The following is a 14,647-nucleotide window of genomic DNA, read 5'->3' as shown; positions in this document are numbered from 1 at the left end:
GTCCAGGAAAGCCTAGAGGTCATGAGCATGGAAAGCCAGCTTCCTGAAAAAGGAAGTGATTTCAAGCAGATCTAGCTGATCCCAACTAAGCTCAGGAGGTGCTGGCCAGCAGAGGCCTGCTGACTCTGCTTCAGGTTTCTTTCCATGAAGGAGTTTATTCTGATTGTTTCTGAGGTGTGTGTGCCAGTGCCAAGGTGGAATGGGTAACTGATCACCGGGCAGAATTCAAAGAACCATCAGAGAAGGATTTCAACTTCTGAGAGTTATTCCTGTTGATGATTTAATATTATTCTATATTAAATAATCGTTATATGACGTTAACACTTGTCAGTTCAGCTGCTGGTATTTGATTCCACCTACGCACTTTGGACAACAGAAATAGAGGTTTGAAGGTTAATTGCACGAAATGCTTCCCCTTAAAAGAACAGGGCTTTCTTCGAAAAAGCCAAATGGATTGATCATTTCATCCCAATTTAATTGAGATTCCCACAGATGCTATTTGTGTGAGGAAGGCTGGAACAAAAGGACAGGTGTGGCAAACCTCAATGAGGGCAGGAAGGTCTCTGCAAATGGTCTAGCAATAAAGTTAGTGCACATAGTTCAGCTGTTAGTATATGACATCTGCCTCACATAATCCAGGAGGGAAAGCTCTTGTCAGTGAACTGCCCACGTTCGTTCCTTCTCATCTTGCCATTCTGCTTTTAGCTTTAGAGTAGTGTCCTTCTTTTTAGTCCCTCCATCCATGCATGAACTTACAAAGGAAGAACAAGGATATGGAGCTCAAATAGTGTAGCTACTTGTTTACTAACCAAAACTTGTTTTGTGGGGAGATGAGGAACCCTCTGGGGGGGAAGAGGTAAAGTTTGGTAATTAACTGGATCCATCTACCACCACCTTTCTCCCTGGCTCCTCTGTGCGTGGAGAAGAGTTGGTTCTGCTCAGAACCCCAGAAACCTGTCCTTATGATGGCAGGTAATGGTTCCTGGGTGGAGTGGGGGAGCAAACGGCAACAACACGGAAACTGGTCTGGTGGCCTCTGCCCAGGTTCCCGTTTCTTGACTTCCTTTTCTTGACTTTCCTTTTCTGAGGACTGTCCAGTGGGACAGGTGGCATCGCTACGTCTGTTAAGGAAGAACGGTCTGAAGGAGGACCCTGCCTCTACATTAGGTTTTCTCTTGCTGTCTGAGAAGCAAGTATAAGCTCCAAGAGAGTACTGGGGTTGTGAAACAGCTCTGAGGGCGATTCACCCCAGCAGGCAGAACGTGGTTTTCTCTGTGCATGACTTTGGGTTTAATTAAACGTTTTCCTAGTTCATACTGTTTAGCAGGGGTTATTTGAGACTAGAAATGGTCTTAATTTCCCATGAATTATACTTATAGTTATCCAGTGGCAAAGTATTAAAAAAAACACAACAATAAGGCCGTTGTTCTTGCCAGAAGCAAAACTGAATAACACAGACCCCACACAAGAACTAATCATGGTCTCTCTGCCATTCAACAGAGTCCCTCTCTAGCCGCTCACGATAACAATGGGAAAACCCCAGCAAAGGACAGCAGGACAGGCTGAAGAGGCAGGAGCACACGGACAGGACGACACACAGCAGTCATGAGCACGTGCTGAGGAGGACAGCCACTCCCACTGGCCTGGTACTGTGCAGACCAAGGACAGGCAGGCGGTCAAATCAAATTCCTTGTTTTAGGGGAACTAGGTCCTGGGGCATAGAAGCAGCATGGAGGGGTGTGTGCAAACACTCGTCTGCAACCGAGGGGAAGGACAAGTGAGTTGGAGCGTCTGCAGAACAAGGTCAGAAACAGGAGTCAAGGCTGTGAGGGCTGCTGGCAAGAGGGGCGCTGGAGGCAGCTTTACTGGAATACAGTACTCTGCTGTCCTGTGGTTACCACTTCATTTACTGTTTGCTCGCTAATCAAGAGCCATCCGGTCTGGAAAGAAAGAAAATCTTTTTCCTTTCTGCTTTCTTTGGCCTCTGGTCAGAAAACACTCAGTCCAAGTTCATCTCTGTTTTCCCCAGGGCATCTGCATAAAAGGATTCCATAAAGCCTGAAAGAACTCCCTACCTCTAAATGTGTGACTTACATCTTCTTATCTGGGTGATAACAGCTAGTCTTCATGTGGGTGAGTTCTAGGTTCCTCTTTACAAAATAAATTACAAGGTATTCTTTTGGGATTTTTGTTTTTCTCTTTTAAATAAACTGTACTTCTTGATCACCCTTTAGAAACTGTTCACTGAGTGAATCGTGGCTAAAAATAGGGCAACTTGCCAAAACTCTTCTCTTAATATTTTAAAATAGGCAGAGGTTGGGTGGCCTGCTAGGTAATTAGGTCCCCAGGTCAGATCTCCCTAGGCTGTCGTGTGGCTGTTGTCAGGAAAGGCAGACCCGGGGTCCCCTCGGTGGCCTGAGGACCATTCCCTGTAGTGGAGGAGCCGAGGCTGAGCTCAAGCGTCAGCTGTGACTCATCCTCTGGCCGGGAGCCATTCTCCCCACAAATCTAAAGCACCGGAAGTGGGCAGGCTGCATAGACAGAACTTAAGTTCTTCGGTCAGTCTGCGTATTTCAGAGCTGAGGAATTCTGTAAACGATTTGCCTCACTCTGCTTCAACCTGCCGTAAGAGGAATGGGGCCCTCCACGAGACTCACTGCTGTAGGGTGACCCTGGTCTCCGGAGGCTTAAGAAAGACCCCAGATTTTCGCTCCAGGGGCAACTCCTCTCCACTCAGCCTTATTTCCTGCTTCCCAGGGCCTCTTCTCTCCTCCTGTATGACTGTCATAAACCTCTGGATTTCAGACCTGGAGGGGACCTTTAAGGCCACCTGATCCAGGACGTCCCATTGTCAGATGGGACCCTGAAGTCCAGAATGGGAGCAGTGACTGGCTCAGATTCCTGCAGACTGGAGTTGGCCCCGTGGTCCTGACCTCCAACTCATCGATTTCTCTTTTGTAACTTATTCACAGCCTCTTAGACGGGCACCAAACCAGAACCCAATCAGAGTCCCGGGAATCTGTGGATACCTGTCAACCACAGACACCTGTGACCAGGTACACAACCTACACCCCTGAAGACTCGGGGGGCTGTCTGTGGAGACTCAGAGTGGACACAGGCGGCACACACCTGTCTAAGTGTGTGCTCCTGCCCCTCCTCCCAAGTGTTAGTTCTCCCTGTGATGCAGCCTTTGCAGGTTGTCTCTGGCTGAGCACTATCTGTGGAGAATTTGGGGGAAGGCTGTCCACCAGAGCAGCAAATACTCACTGTTGATGGTACCTGCGAGTGCATTAATGTTATTCAGTCCGACAGTGGCTCCTGCCAGTCCTTGCAGAGTCCCGAGAGAGGTCAGAGAATTCATGGCTGCACCAGCAGTGGAGTTGGGGGTTGAAGCAGCCACTGCAAGACAAAAGGCAGATAAGGGAAGGGGAGAGAAAGACACGGTGAGTGAGAGCCGGCTGGCCCAGGAGGCAGTCTGTCCCGTCCTTGTGGACAGAGCCTGGGGGCCGTCAGTCACGGGACGACCATGAGCCTCGCTTAGGCTTTAGTGTGAGAGACGTGGGCTGGGCTTGTAGCAACTGTGACAGTGACATTTAGGGAAAAAAATCACCATGGCTCTGCTGTGCCAGCCAGCGAACACGCGCTCTGCTGGCTAGTTGGGGGCAAGCCACGAGAGGAGGGCCCTTCCTCCTCCTTCATCAGCCCCACTTTAGGAACCTCTGAGTGAAATGGCAATTCTTGGCTTTCTTATTCTTTATGCTTCGGACATGGCATTTTAAGTTAAAAAAAAAAAAAAAAGTCATACATATTCCTGGGTTTGACAGAAGACTTCAAGACCCAAGTAGTGGTGCTTATAGAAGGGGAGATAAAACAATCACCCACCTTTAACTAACAGCTTCATTGGGATACAATTCATGTTATAAAATTTACTCCTTGAAAGTATGCAATTCCCTGATCAGTACATTCACAGAGTTGTACAAACCGGCACCATAGTCTAATTTTGGAACATTTTTATTACCCTCTAAAGAAACCCGTACTCATTAGCGCTCATTCTACATTCTCTCCCCTCTCCTTGGACACTGGCAACCACTGATCTACTTTCTGTCTCTGTGGACTTGCTTAGTCTGGATATTTCATATAAACGGAATCATAAAATATGTCATCTTTTGTGACTGGCTTCTGTCACTGAGCAAAATGTTTTCAAGGTTCATCCATGTTGCAGCACGTGTCAGTGCTCTATCCCTTTTTATTACTGAATAATAGCCCGCTGTTTGGAAATAGTCCACTTTGTCTGTCCATTCATCAGCTGTGGACATGCTGATTGTTCCCACTCTGGGGCTGTTATGAGTAATGCTGTTGTGAACATCTGTACTCAAGTTTCTGGGCAGACATATGTCTTCGGTTCTCTTGAATACGTAGTTAGGAGTGGGACTGCTGGTCGTATGATAAAGCTCTGTCTTCTATTTTGAGGAAATGCTAAAATACTCCCCAAAGTGGCTGTCCTCCCTATTCATTTTTTAAAAATTTTCATTAGTTATGAGTGTTTCCCTGGGAAAAAGTCTTCAGATGTCCTCATACTGAAGACCGATCTGGAAGCTCTTCTCTGGTGTCACCTGAAATCATGTGAAAGCTCTTCAGGCCTTTACCTTTTCATTTTCCCCCCCCAGGCCTTTATTACTGGCTGAGAATCAGAACATGCCCCAGGGATACTTTTTCTCCCATACTCGCTGGCACATTAGTGTGTAAGAGCTGTCACATGTAGGCTGATGTCAGACTAAAATGCATTTCTCCATGGGAAATGCAGGGGGCTTCTGTTTCTAGTGGTTAGGTGGTCTAGGTACTAGAGAGACTCTCCCACTGAAACTAAAATGCTCAATAAGATATTTTAAAGAATACTTTAAATTGCATCAATAACTGACCATTCAGTAAGAAATATTCAGAATCAACGGTATAAGTGAAAGTGGGAACCCAGGAAAATAAGTAGCACACTTAAGGTAGCTTTTGCCTTAAGGGTATTTGGTGAACCAGGTAAATTTAAGCTTCAGTTCTCAAAGCCTTCCCATGCATGACAGATAAAAGAAGTCTAGGGTCCACCTGAGGTAAAGCGCATAAGAGACTCCCCCAGCAGGAAGCCTGGAACCCTCGAAGGCTAAACAAGCAGTGTAAGGATGAACAAGATACACTTCCTGATTCAGAAACTATAAGGACAACTGCCTGTATCAAAACAGTGCTGAGCAGGGGGAGAGGATTCCCTCTGATAGTATATAGCCCTCACATAAGTCTGCAAAACAACTTTCTTTTACCTCACTGGTCAAAACCCATCCAACCATCAATTTAAAGTGGTCCCCAGCTTGTACTCTCTTCTAGCACCTTGTAGAATCAACTGTAAGTCAACCTTGAAAGGGCCCATTTTCAACAAAGAACTCTCAGAAATAAGGCTCCAAAGACAGTTAAGCTCACAATAAAAAAACAAACACACAAAAAGACAAAATATACAAGAAAACCAAGTACCAAGAGTAAGAATCAGCAGAGACAGAGTTAGACACTATATTTAGGTCCACCAAAACTTCAGATACTGGAATTATTAGTGCGCAATAGGAAGGAAGTGTATTTAATATGTCTGCACAATATGAGAGGGTGAAAAATGAAAAAAAAAGATTGTAAGAAATAACAGTTGCTGAAAAATTAGCTACAGCTGTAAATTACACACTATCACCATTTCATTGCCCTCTTAAAAAAAACCCAGAAAACTGGAAGCAAGTGGGGCTACAGTTAAGAGTGAGAGCTTTACAGCAGTTATTTATAACACTGAAGATATGGGAGCAACCTAATCTGTCCGTCGGCAGATGAATGGATTAAGAGGACGTGGTGTGTGTGTGTGTGTGTGTATGCATGTAAATTGGAATACTATTCAGCCATAAAAGAATGAAATATTACCATCTGTGGCAACATGAATGGACCTACAGACTGTCATATTAAGTGAACTAAGTCAGACAGAGGAAGGCAAATACGTATCACCTATATGTGGAATCTAAAAAAAAAAAAAAAAAACCACAAATAAATTTATTTATAAAAAAAAATAGACTCACAGACATAGAAAACAAATTTAGGTTACCAGAGGGGGAAAGTGGTGCAGGGGTAAATGAGGATTTGGGGGTTCACACACACACGCTGCCGTATGTAAAACAGATTATCAGTAAGGACCTCTGTAGAGCACAGGGAAGTACTTAGTACTCTGTAACGACCTAGATGCGAAGAGAATCTGAAAAAGAATGGACGTATGTATAACTGCATCACTTTGCTATATACCTGAAACTAACAGAACACTGTAAGTCAGCTACACGCCAGTACAGAACAAAAATTAAAAAAAACTATGCAAGTCAGAGGTCTCTATTTTGCTTTTCTATTTAAGACCCCCGAAGACTGGCTGCAGTGCACTGTAGTCTTCTGACCTCTTGTTGTGCTGTTGTTGGGTAAGCAGACAGATGGGGAAGAGGGTGAAAAACAGCGGAGAGAGGAATCAGACATGAGATGAACTGAACTAAACAACGTGCCTTAACAAGAGAGGACTCCGTGTGCTCCAGTGCTCTGGACAATGCTCTGAAAATTTACCCCAGTTTAAGTCTAAATTGGAAAAGATATCTCAGTTGTGTATCTGGCTGCCTTTAAGAACCTTCCGGGTTCTAGAAAATAATCTCTTTAAAGCAAAAGGAAAACTTAAATTTGTCACACAACCAGTCTCAATCAAGTACTTCAGATATTCAGGAGAAACACAGCAGAGAAGCCCGTCAACACAAAAGACAGAGATGTATTAAATGCCATCGACATGCCTGTTTTCCTTACTTCTGTGCTGGCAGCCTGGCAGAAGGCTGCCTGCATCCTGCCCACCTAGAATTAAAATTCCCTTCTGTCTCCACCAATAACCGTATCCTCTGCTTTCTCAATTGAACTGTTTACAAGATGGCACAGGAACGTTTCAAGAGAAGGTGGTAAATAAACACAGGTTCGTCTTTGCCCTCGGCATCTCTTTTAGTCAAAGGGTGCTCCATGCAGGGGAGAGGCTGTACCTCAAAGCCCAGAGGAACGTGGGGCGTGGGGGGGAAGTGAGGGCAGAGCTGCCTCACCTTCTAGGCAGTGATGGAGAGACCTGGTCACACGTCATGTTTCACGCCTGTGTACCGCTGGCTCTACACCACCAAGCAGGCCACCAAAGAGGCGGTGAGCAGCTGGCCAGCGAGGAGCTGAAACAGCCATGCAACCCACCAGAGCCATGTGTATGTGACCCCACATGGCAGCTGGGTTCCGGACTTCTGATGACAAGCTGGGAGGGGTGAGGGTGCTGGAGAGGGAGGGGGACCGGGACCAAACCAGCTGCTGCCCGGTCGCCAGGACAGGAGCAGAAACACAGAGGTGCGGCTTCCTTCTTATTCTCTGCACGAGGTGGGGTAACAGGCAATCGGGGGGGAGGCCGACGGCTGAATGGAGGGAATGAGGCTCTCCCCCTTTCACAGATTGCAGACCCAGCCAGAAAAGTAGAAAAGTGGCCATTTGGGGCAGCAGCCTCTGACACTGACCACGTCTGCACCATCCTTCCTACATGAAGGGGAACCTTCTCTCCTCTGTTTTATGGGTGCCCTGGCAAGTCCTGTCTCCAGTACTGGGTCCGACAATCATGCTTCCCAGGAACCCAGTGCCTCCATCTCCACCTGTGAAACCCTCTCCCCACTTTTCCTGGACTGCAAGATTTTAACTTTTAATTTAGTATTGGGGTACAGCCAATTAGCAAACAATGCTGTGAACAGAGAAGGGACTCAAGCGTACATGTACCCATTCTCCCCACAGACCCCTGCCCACCCAGGCTGCCACCTAACACTGGGCAGACTTTCACGGTGGACCACAAGAGTTTCGGAAAGCCACAGTGAAACGACATCAACAAAAGACGCCAAGAGTCTGCCTTCAGAGTATCCGCAGGACACTGAGAGCACAGGAGCTCTGGGGTCTAGAAAACACAACAGCGGCACACACAGGGGAACACTGCCCGCCCTGATCAGGCGCGCTCAGGACGGCGGAGCCTGCCATCGCCACTCTGCATCACATGAGCGCTGATGCTCTGAAGGGGGCAGAGTGGCGAAGCGCCGACAAGGGCGCCTCTGTCCTTAGCGCGTCACAACCCACAGCGCTGCCTCTCCCGTGGGGTCTAGTTACTCCACAATAACCACACCTCTTATTTCCATTTCTTCCCGAAAAGGATTTTTCAGGGGGAGGGGTGGGGAGAGGAGAGAGGACAGGGTGGGAGGAGGCTGTTCGGGTTAGAAAGGGACATTGAAAGCTTCTGCGGTGTTCTGATCTCAGTGCTCAGTCATCTGTAATGCGCATGTCCACTACACCACACACCTGCATCACCTTTTTCCTTCGCTAACCCGCTTCCAACTCACAAGGAGCTCAGTCAGCAACCTGGCTTGTGTCATGCTGGGACAGACAGATTCTGCAGATGGGCCAGAGGAAGCCTCCGAGCCTGAAGGGCTGACTAGAGGAAGCAGCCCCTTGCAGGGACTCTGAGCCCCTTTTGAGGTGTTACTCTACGATAGGGGTCTCTCCAAAGATGAGAGAGTGGTATGGAAACGGACGCGGGCAGTATCATCCCCTCTGTGTCCACCATGGTCCCACCATTTTCTTCCCTTTAGTTTCATCTCCAAGTGCTCCCTGGAGCCGTCACTGGGGGGTGCTACTAAGAAAGAATCAACCTCAGCGTTGTCAACAACCTGCGCACCTCCTCACCTCACCTTGTTTCCAGGATCCTCCCTGGTCTGTAAAAGAGGGGCACAAGGGCGATGGTGTCATGTGGGGCCAGAAACTTATTTTAAACAGTTTACATAAACTCAGTCTACCTGGATCAAACAAGAATGGAGCAAAGGAAAGGACAAATTGGACTTGCTTTCTCATCAAGTGATATTTTGCTTATGAATCACCAAACTAAAAGCACACCCTTCCTGTAGCTGGCCCCAGGTATCTGCCTTTTTTACAGATGGTAGATAGATGGGGAAACAGTGGAAACAGCAGCTGACTTTATTTTCTTGGGCTCCAGAATCACTGCAGATGGTGACTGCAGCCATGAAATTAAAAGATGCTTGCTCCTTGCAAGGAAAGTTATGACCAACCTAGACAGCATATTAAAAAGCAGAGACATTACTTTGCCAACAAAGGTCCGTCTAGTCAAGGCTTTGGTTTTTCCAGAAGTCATGTATGGATGTGAGAGCTGGACTATAAAGAAAGCTGAGCACCGAAGAATTGATGCTTTTGAACTGTGGTGTTGGAGAAGACTCTTGAGGGTCCCTTGGACTGCAAGGAGATCCAACCAGTCCATCCTAAAGGAGATCAGTCCTGGGTGTTCATTGAAAGGACTGATGTTGAAACTGAAACTCCAATACTTTGGTCACCTGATGCAAAGAGCTGACTCATTGGAAAAGACTGGGAAAGACTGAAGGGTGGAGGAGAAGGGGACGACAGAGGATGGGATGGTTGGATGGCATCACTGACTCAATGGACATGAGTTTGGGTGGACTCTGGGAGTTGGTGATGGACAGGGAGGCCTGGTGTGCTGTGGTTCATGGGGTCACAGAGTCGGACACGACTGAGCGACTGAACTGAGCTGAGCAGAACTAAACAGATGGTCACGGACACAGCTTGAAAAAAATCATGATGATTTCAACCTGATATATATTTCTAGGTGCCCAGGAGCTCCTGCTTTGGAACGTTTCCTTGGGGTGGCAGGAGCATTGATCCCTCAGCCGCGGTTAACACCCTGTGTTTCCTCGGCAGGTCACTTGACTTCACAGGCTTCCGTTTCCTCATGTGGATCACAGAGGGAGGCGCCTGCATGAATGAATCTTAAAGATTCCTGGTGCTTATGAAATGGGTCAGATTACTATTTGACCAGGCTCTAGAGAGGAAAAATGAGGAACACAGATTTCTGTAGAAAGCAAGTCCCTGGGAGAGTCCTGGAAAACCTGTCTGGATCCTGGTCTCAGGATGTCCTGGAAAGAGGCAGCTTTCCCTGAGGATAACAGGACCACACGGCTGGCAAGAGGTTACCTGCACAGCCCAAGGTCTGACATGCTCTGAATCACCCTTCAGCTACTTGCATGGTTTCCTTTAGAAATGACCGACCACAGAGCACACACTCAGTATGCTGTCTGAAAAAAACAAACAAACCACTCTCCAAGGGCTTTACCCTCAGTGATGACAGCTATAAGGAAATGGGTCTGGTCAGAGTTATTGTGTTCTCTTTAATCCCACAGTGGCCATTCTATCTTTGATAAGCAGGGTGTGTTGATTCTGTGACCTCAAATCAAGAAGTTCGCTGCCAACTTCAGCGAACTCCCAGAGTAGAAAGAAGGAAGGAAAGGCTCTATTCCCTGCATTTATAGTCTAATATTTTTTGGAACAGTGGGGAAGTATTTGCTTTCCAAAGTCAAATGTTCAGAGAAAAAAATATCACTGGGCCTTATTCCAAGTTTAACCAACCTCTTATTGTCCAGAGAAGCAGAATTTAGTGTCATTCCAAAATAATCATCTTCCCCATATGAAACTTTAATACAGTCTTAAAAAAAGCAATAGCATACATTATATACACATTCCCTCGATAATTCAGTAAATGTAAAAATGGACAAGTCATTTTCACAACGGAGAAATAAGCAAAGAAAGATGAAATGCTTGCTCTAAGTCACAGTCGTCCAGCTCTTGGTCAAGATGTCCATGTATTCTAAGTGAAAGTGAAACTGCAGTTCCTCTATTACATTCTTTAGATTAACTATTTTTTTAAACCTCTGCACCGGGTATGAACTTTTTTGGTTTCTAGCCTTAGACATTTATAGTCTTGCCCTTCGGTGATGTGAATACTTTCCTGTCTCAAATACTTTACAGCCTCCCCAGTCCTGTGTGTCTCAGTGGTGAAGGTGTTCCCTCTCTTAAGGGTACCCAGTCCACTCACTGAGCATCCTCTCGGCTCTGTGCCACGTCCTGTATGTTACCGTCTAACCCAATGCTGGGCGACAGCTCGGCAGGTTGGGTGGGGGGCCTGAAGGGACGGAGGTGGGGTCGGAGCCTCACACACCCCGCTGTTGCAGGCGCCACAGAGGAGGGTTTGAGTCCTTCCCTCCAGACTCCTTCCCCCTTCAGGCCATCAGTTTTTGCCTCTCGTCGGCCTCTCCTCACCTCTGTCCCACCTCCTTTTAAGTCTAGAAATACGTCTTTCTCCATCGTAAAATTTCTCCTTCTATTGACCCTTCTAGACTTAAAAAAAAAATCACTACACTGCACGAAGATGTCATCTATAAATACACAGCTCTTGCCTCCTGTCTCACGCCCCCTCTCACGGCCTCCAGAACTGTGACATCCCTTCCACCATCACAGCGAACCCACCACTGGCGGCTGTGATGTGTGTGTGTGAACTGCCTGCCCGTGGTCGAACTCAAACACCTCTTCTCCGCCCTCACTACAATCGCTTCCTGCTTGAAACTCCCGCGCTTGGCTCCCTGAAGCCAGGCTTCCTCAGGGCTCTCTTCCCACCACGTGGCTCCTCCCCTCCGCCCCGCACACACAGTCATCAGTCAAGGCTTCACCTCCCCAGCCTGCTGCTCTGCCGTGTTCTCAGCTCGATGGTCCCCCTGGGGACCACACTGACCCTGCCCACCTCTGCAGCTGCTCTGGGACAAACGCAAGGGTCAGGGACCCATCTGCTCGCGGGATGTATTCACACGGCGTACCAGTTCACGTGCGCCGCGGCTCAGCGTGCGCGGGTACGGAGCACCTTCCGCCTGCCCCGGACCGCCCTTCTCTGCTGATGAAGTGCCCCCACACTCGGCACACCTCCGTCCGCAGCTCTTTCCCTCTGCTCCCTAGCATCCCGTCAGCACCCGAGCCCCGCCGACACCCCTCTGCTCAGAGTCCTCACCTGGCTCTTGGCCCGCAAGAGGAAGTTCCAGCTTCTCAGCCACGGCTTCCAGGGCCCTCCCTCCCTGGTTCCTATTTCCCGTCTATCTCACGCTGGTGAAAAGGGAGATGGATTTCCACTTGCTGACCGAATGCCTTTTCTGTGTTTTCCCACACCTGACACATCTGATAAATCTTCCATTTCTACCTCAGAAACCTTAACTCATCTTAACGTTCTGGCTCTAGTACCTGACTCTCCGGTTAAAAGCCGCCCGTTAAGTCAGGGTCTCTCCTGTCACTCACACCGCAGAGCTGATCTGACTCCCGCTCTTCCACCGGAAGAGCCCAAGTTGGGGCATCCTGCTTGTTTTGTGCATGTGGTCACTGCACCCAGTTTATGGGACTAAGGCACGTACGAAAGTAGCATTTACATTTTGCTGCTTTTAAGTCTTAAAGCACAGACCTTAGGTCATAAACTTCTGAGAAGTTGTGACTAAAAGTGTTGTTGCTTTTCCATCTAATACAAAACACAAGCAATCCATACCCGCTTTTACCAGTGGCAGCAGTGATACCAAGGTTATGTCAGACAGCGGGAGAGAGAGTCTGGGGTCGGGCAAGGGGAAGGGTCTCACTGAGTGCTTGTGTTGTGCTTGTGTGAGCTCACACACGCCTCACAAGGGCCCTGCACACAACGCCTGGGACCGTGCAAGGCAATGTTTATGCTGAATCATGGACACAGCATGGTCTCCAGAGCCGCTAGAGCAGGGAACGAAAGCCCCTATCTCAAATACTGAGAACGTGCACCCCAAACAAAGCAAGAGCAAGGAGAGTGAAGCCACAGCTCTACGAATACACGACACGGTGCTCTGTGCACCCAGGGTCAGACTTGCAGAAAGTCAAGCTCTGCAGCAAAGGGGAGGACCGTAACTACCGCCACCCCCTGGGCCGGGCAGCTTTCCTAAGTGTCAGCTCAGCGCTATGAAGAGGCTGCGCGGGGACGAGGGAGCTTCACCCAGCGGGGCTGTGTGGGTGCTGGAGGAAAACAGAGAGAACCGACTGGAGCTTCACCCAGCGGGGCTGTGTGGGTGTTGGAGGAAAACAGAGAGAACCGACTGACTAAGGACAGTGGGCCACAGGCTGGCCGAGAAGGGCCCTGCAGGGGCTGAGGATGGGTCAGCGAGAGGAAGAGGATGTCTCCATGCAGCAAGAACAGACAGGTTTGTGGAAGAATGGCTGGCTTTAGTCATCCCAAGGTTGTGGCATCACTGCAGTCGCCTGAGGGACAGCCTCTCCCAGAGCCTGCTGTCTGTCTGTCCCTCTCTCCTGTCCCTCCAGGCTTCACCAACTGTCCCTTGCATGCGATGGACCAGAGGTGCGGTGCAGGTCCAACCCCTTCTCACGGACTTGCCTGGCCAAGCAGAAGGCTCGGGAATTCAGGTTAAATCAGCCTGGGAATCCACCTCTTCGCCCAAGGCGAGCTCTCGTGTGACACATGTGCAGGGACCTTGGGGGGAGGAGGGGAGGAAGCCTCTCGTGACACGGAAGGGCTCCGGATGACTTCTGAGCCCCCACCACTCAGCCAGCCTGGTGACACTGGCGGATGACACACCACACTGGCCCTTCTTACGCAAGGAGCCAGGGCAGGTCTGAATCTCATGGGAACATGAGATTTACTTCCCTCGACGAGTCGGCGAGGAAGCATCCCCCTGTCCCCGGGACGTGGTGTCTGTTGCGGCCTCCAAAGAGGAGGCCACGTCTCCAAGGTGGGAAAAGACGCTGCCTAGACTTCACAGCAAAAACTCAGGGGAAAGCCAACGGTGGGAATGGGAGAATGTGCCCAAGTATTTGAAAATGCCCTTCACCCTTGAAAGAAGTGATCTGTTATCCTGAAGTGTGCACCTGACACTGACTGCACTTACAGAAGCATTAGAGAATTTTAAAACACTTTTTTAAAAGAAAGAGAGAAAACAGAAGGTCAGTAGGATAATGTACACAGACACAATGTTACGTTTTTGGACAGAAAACGCCAGAGAAGTGCTCGTGAGTGGTAATGCTGACGCTTGTGCCCACACGCTCAAAACCGCCAGGCCAAGGCAACAGATCCACAAGCTGGGCAGATACTCATATCTTTCTTTAAGGCCCAGCCACACGCCTTACAGACAATTTATCCCTTTCTACCAACACCGAGACTCACGCCTTAACAACAGGTTCAAAATGGGGTAAGAAGAAATGACCCAAGAATTAATTAACTAAATAGGAGACTGTAGTAAAACAAAGGAAAAATTATCATACCAAAATAAAAGACAAGAAACACGATTAAATCAGGCTTCAAAAGGCCCATAAGAAACTCATAAAAGGCATAATAATGCACATTTACCTGGCTTTTATTCTTTCCTGATTTAATTTCTAATTTTATTCCTTACCATCTGATAATTGCATGAAACACTTATTCTAACCATGGGCAACTGAGACTATTTTCATGTTTATTGCAAGGCCAGGAGACAAACCTGTATTTATTGCCTAAGGGGATTTTTCTTTTCTTTTTTTTTTTTTACAAAAATAATGCTTAATCTTTCATGTTTAAAAGCAAAGACTGTTTAAAATCATTTATAATAATACTGTAGGGAGTTTGTTCCTGAGTGTGCAGAACTGAAATGATAAATTTACAATTGTTAAAAAAGGAAAAGTTTTGAGGTGCTGAGCTGACCCTGTACTT

At 48.0% G+C, this 14,647-nt stretch overlaps 1 protein-coding gene across 8 annotated transcripts in view; it reads right to left on the bottom strand.

Annotated features, from left to right (window-relative positions):
• Nucleotides 1-14,647, bottom strand: part of CELF2 (CUGBP Elav-like family member 2) — a 545,942-nt gene that overhangs the window by 14,796 nt on the left and 516,499 nt on the right. For 6 of the 8 annotated variants that reach the window (XM_065920969.1, XM_065920972.1, XM_065920971.1 and 3 more), the window contains one exon: nucleotides 3,280-3,399. In XM_065920969.1, the coding sequence (XP_065777041.1) occupies nucleotides 3,280-3,399 (120 nt within the window). Of the gene's footprint in view, nucleotides 1-3,267; nucleotides 3,400-14,647 lie in introns of all 8 variants that reach the window. The other 2 variants (XM_065920970.1, XM_065920973.1) reach the window with 1 other exon arrangement.

The sequence above is a fragment of the Muntiacus reevesi genome, chromosome 2 (genome assembly GCF_963930625.1).
Source record: "Muntiacus reevesi chromosome 2, mMunRee1.1, whole genome shotgun sequence".
NCBI lineage: Eukaryota > Metazoa > Chordata > Mammalia > Artiodactyla > Cervidae > Muntiacus > Muntiacus reevesi.
The sequence above is the reverse complement of the archived record's forward strand: the minus strand, read 5'-3'. Positions and strand labels throughout refer to the sequence as shown.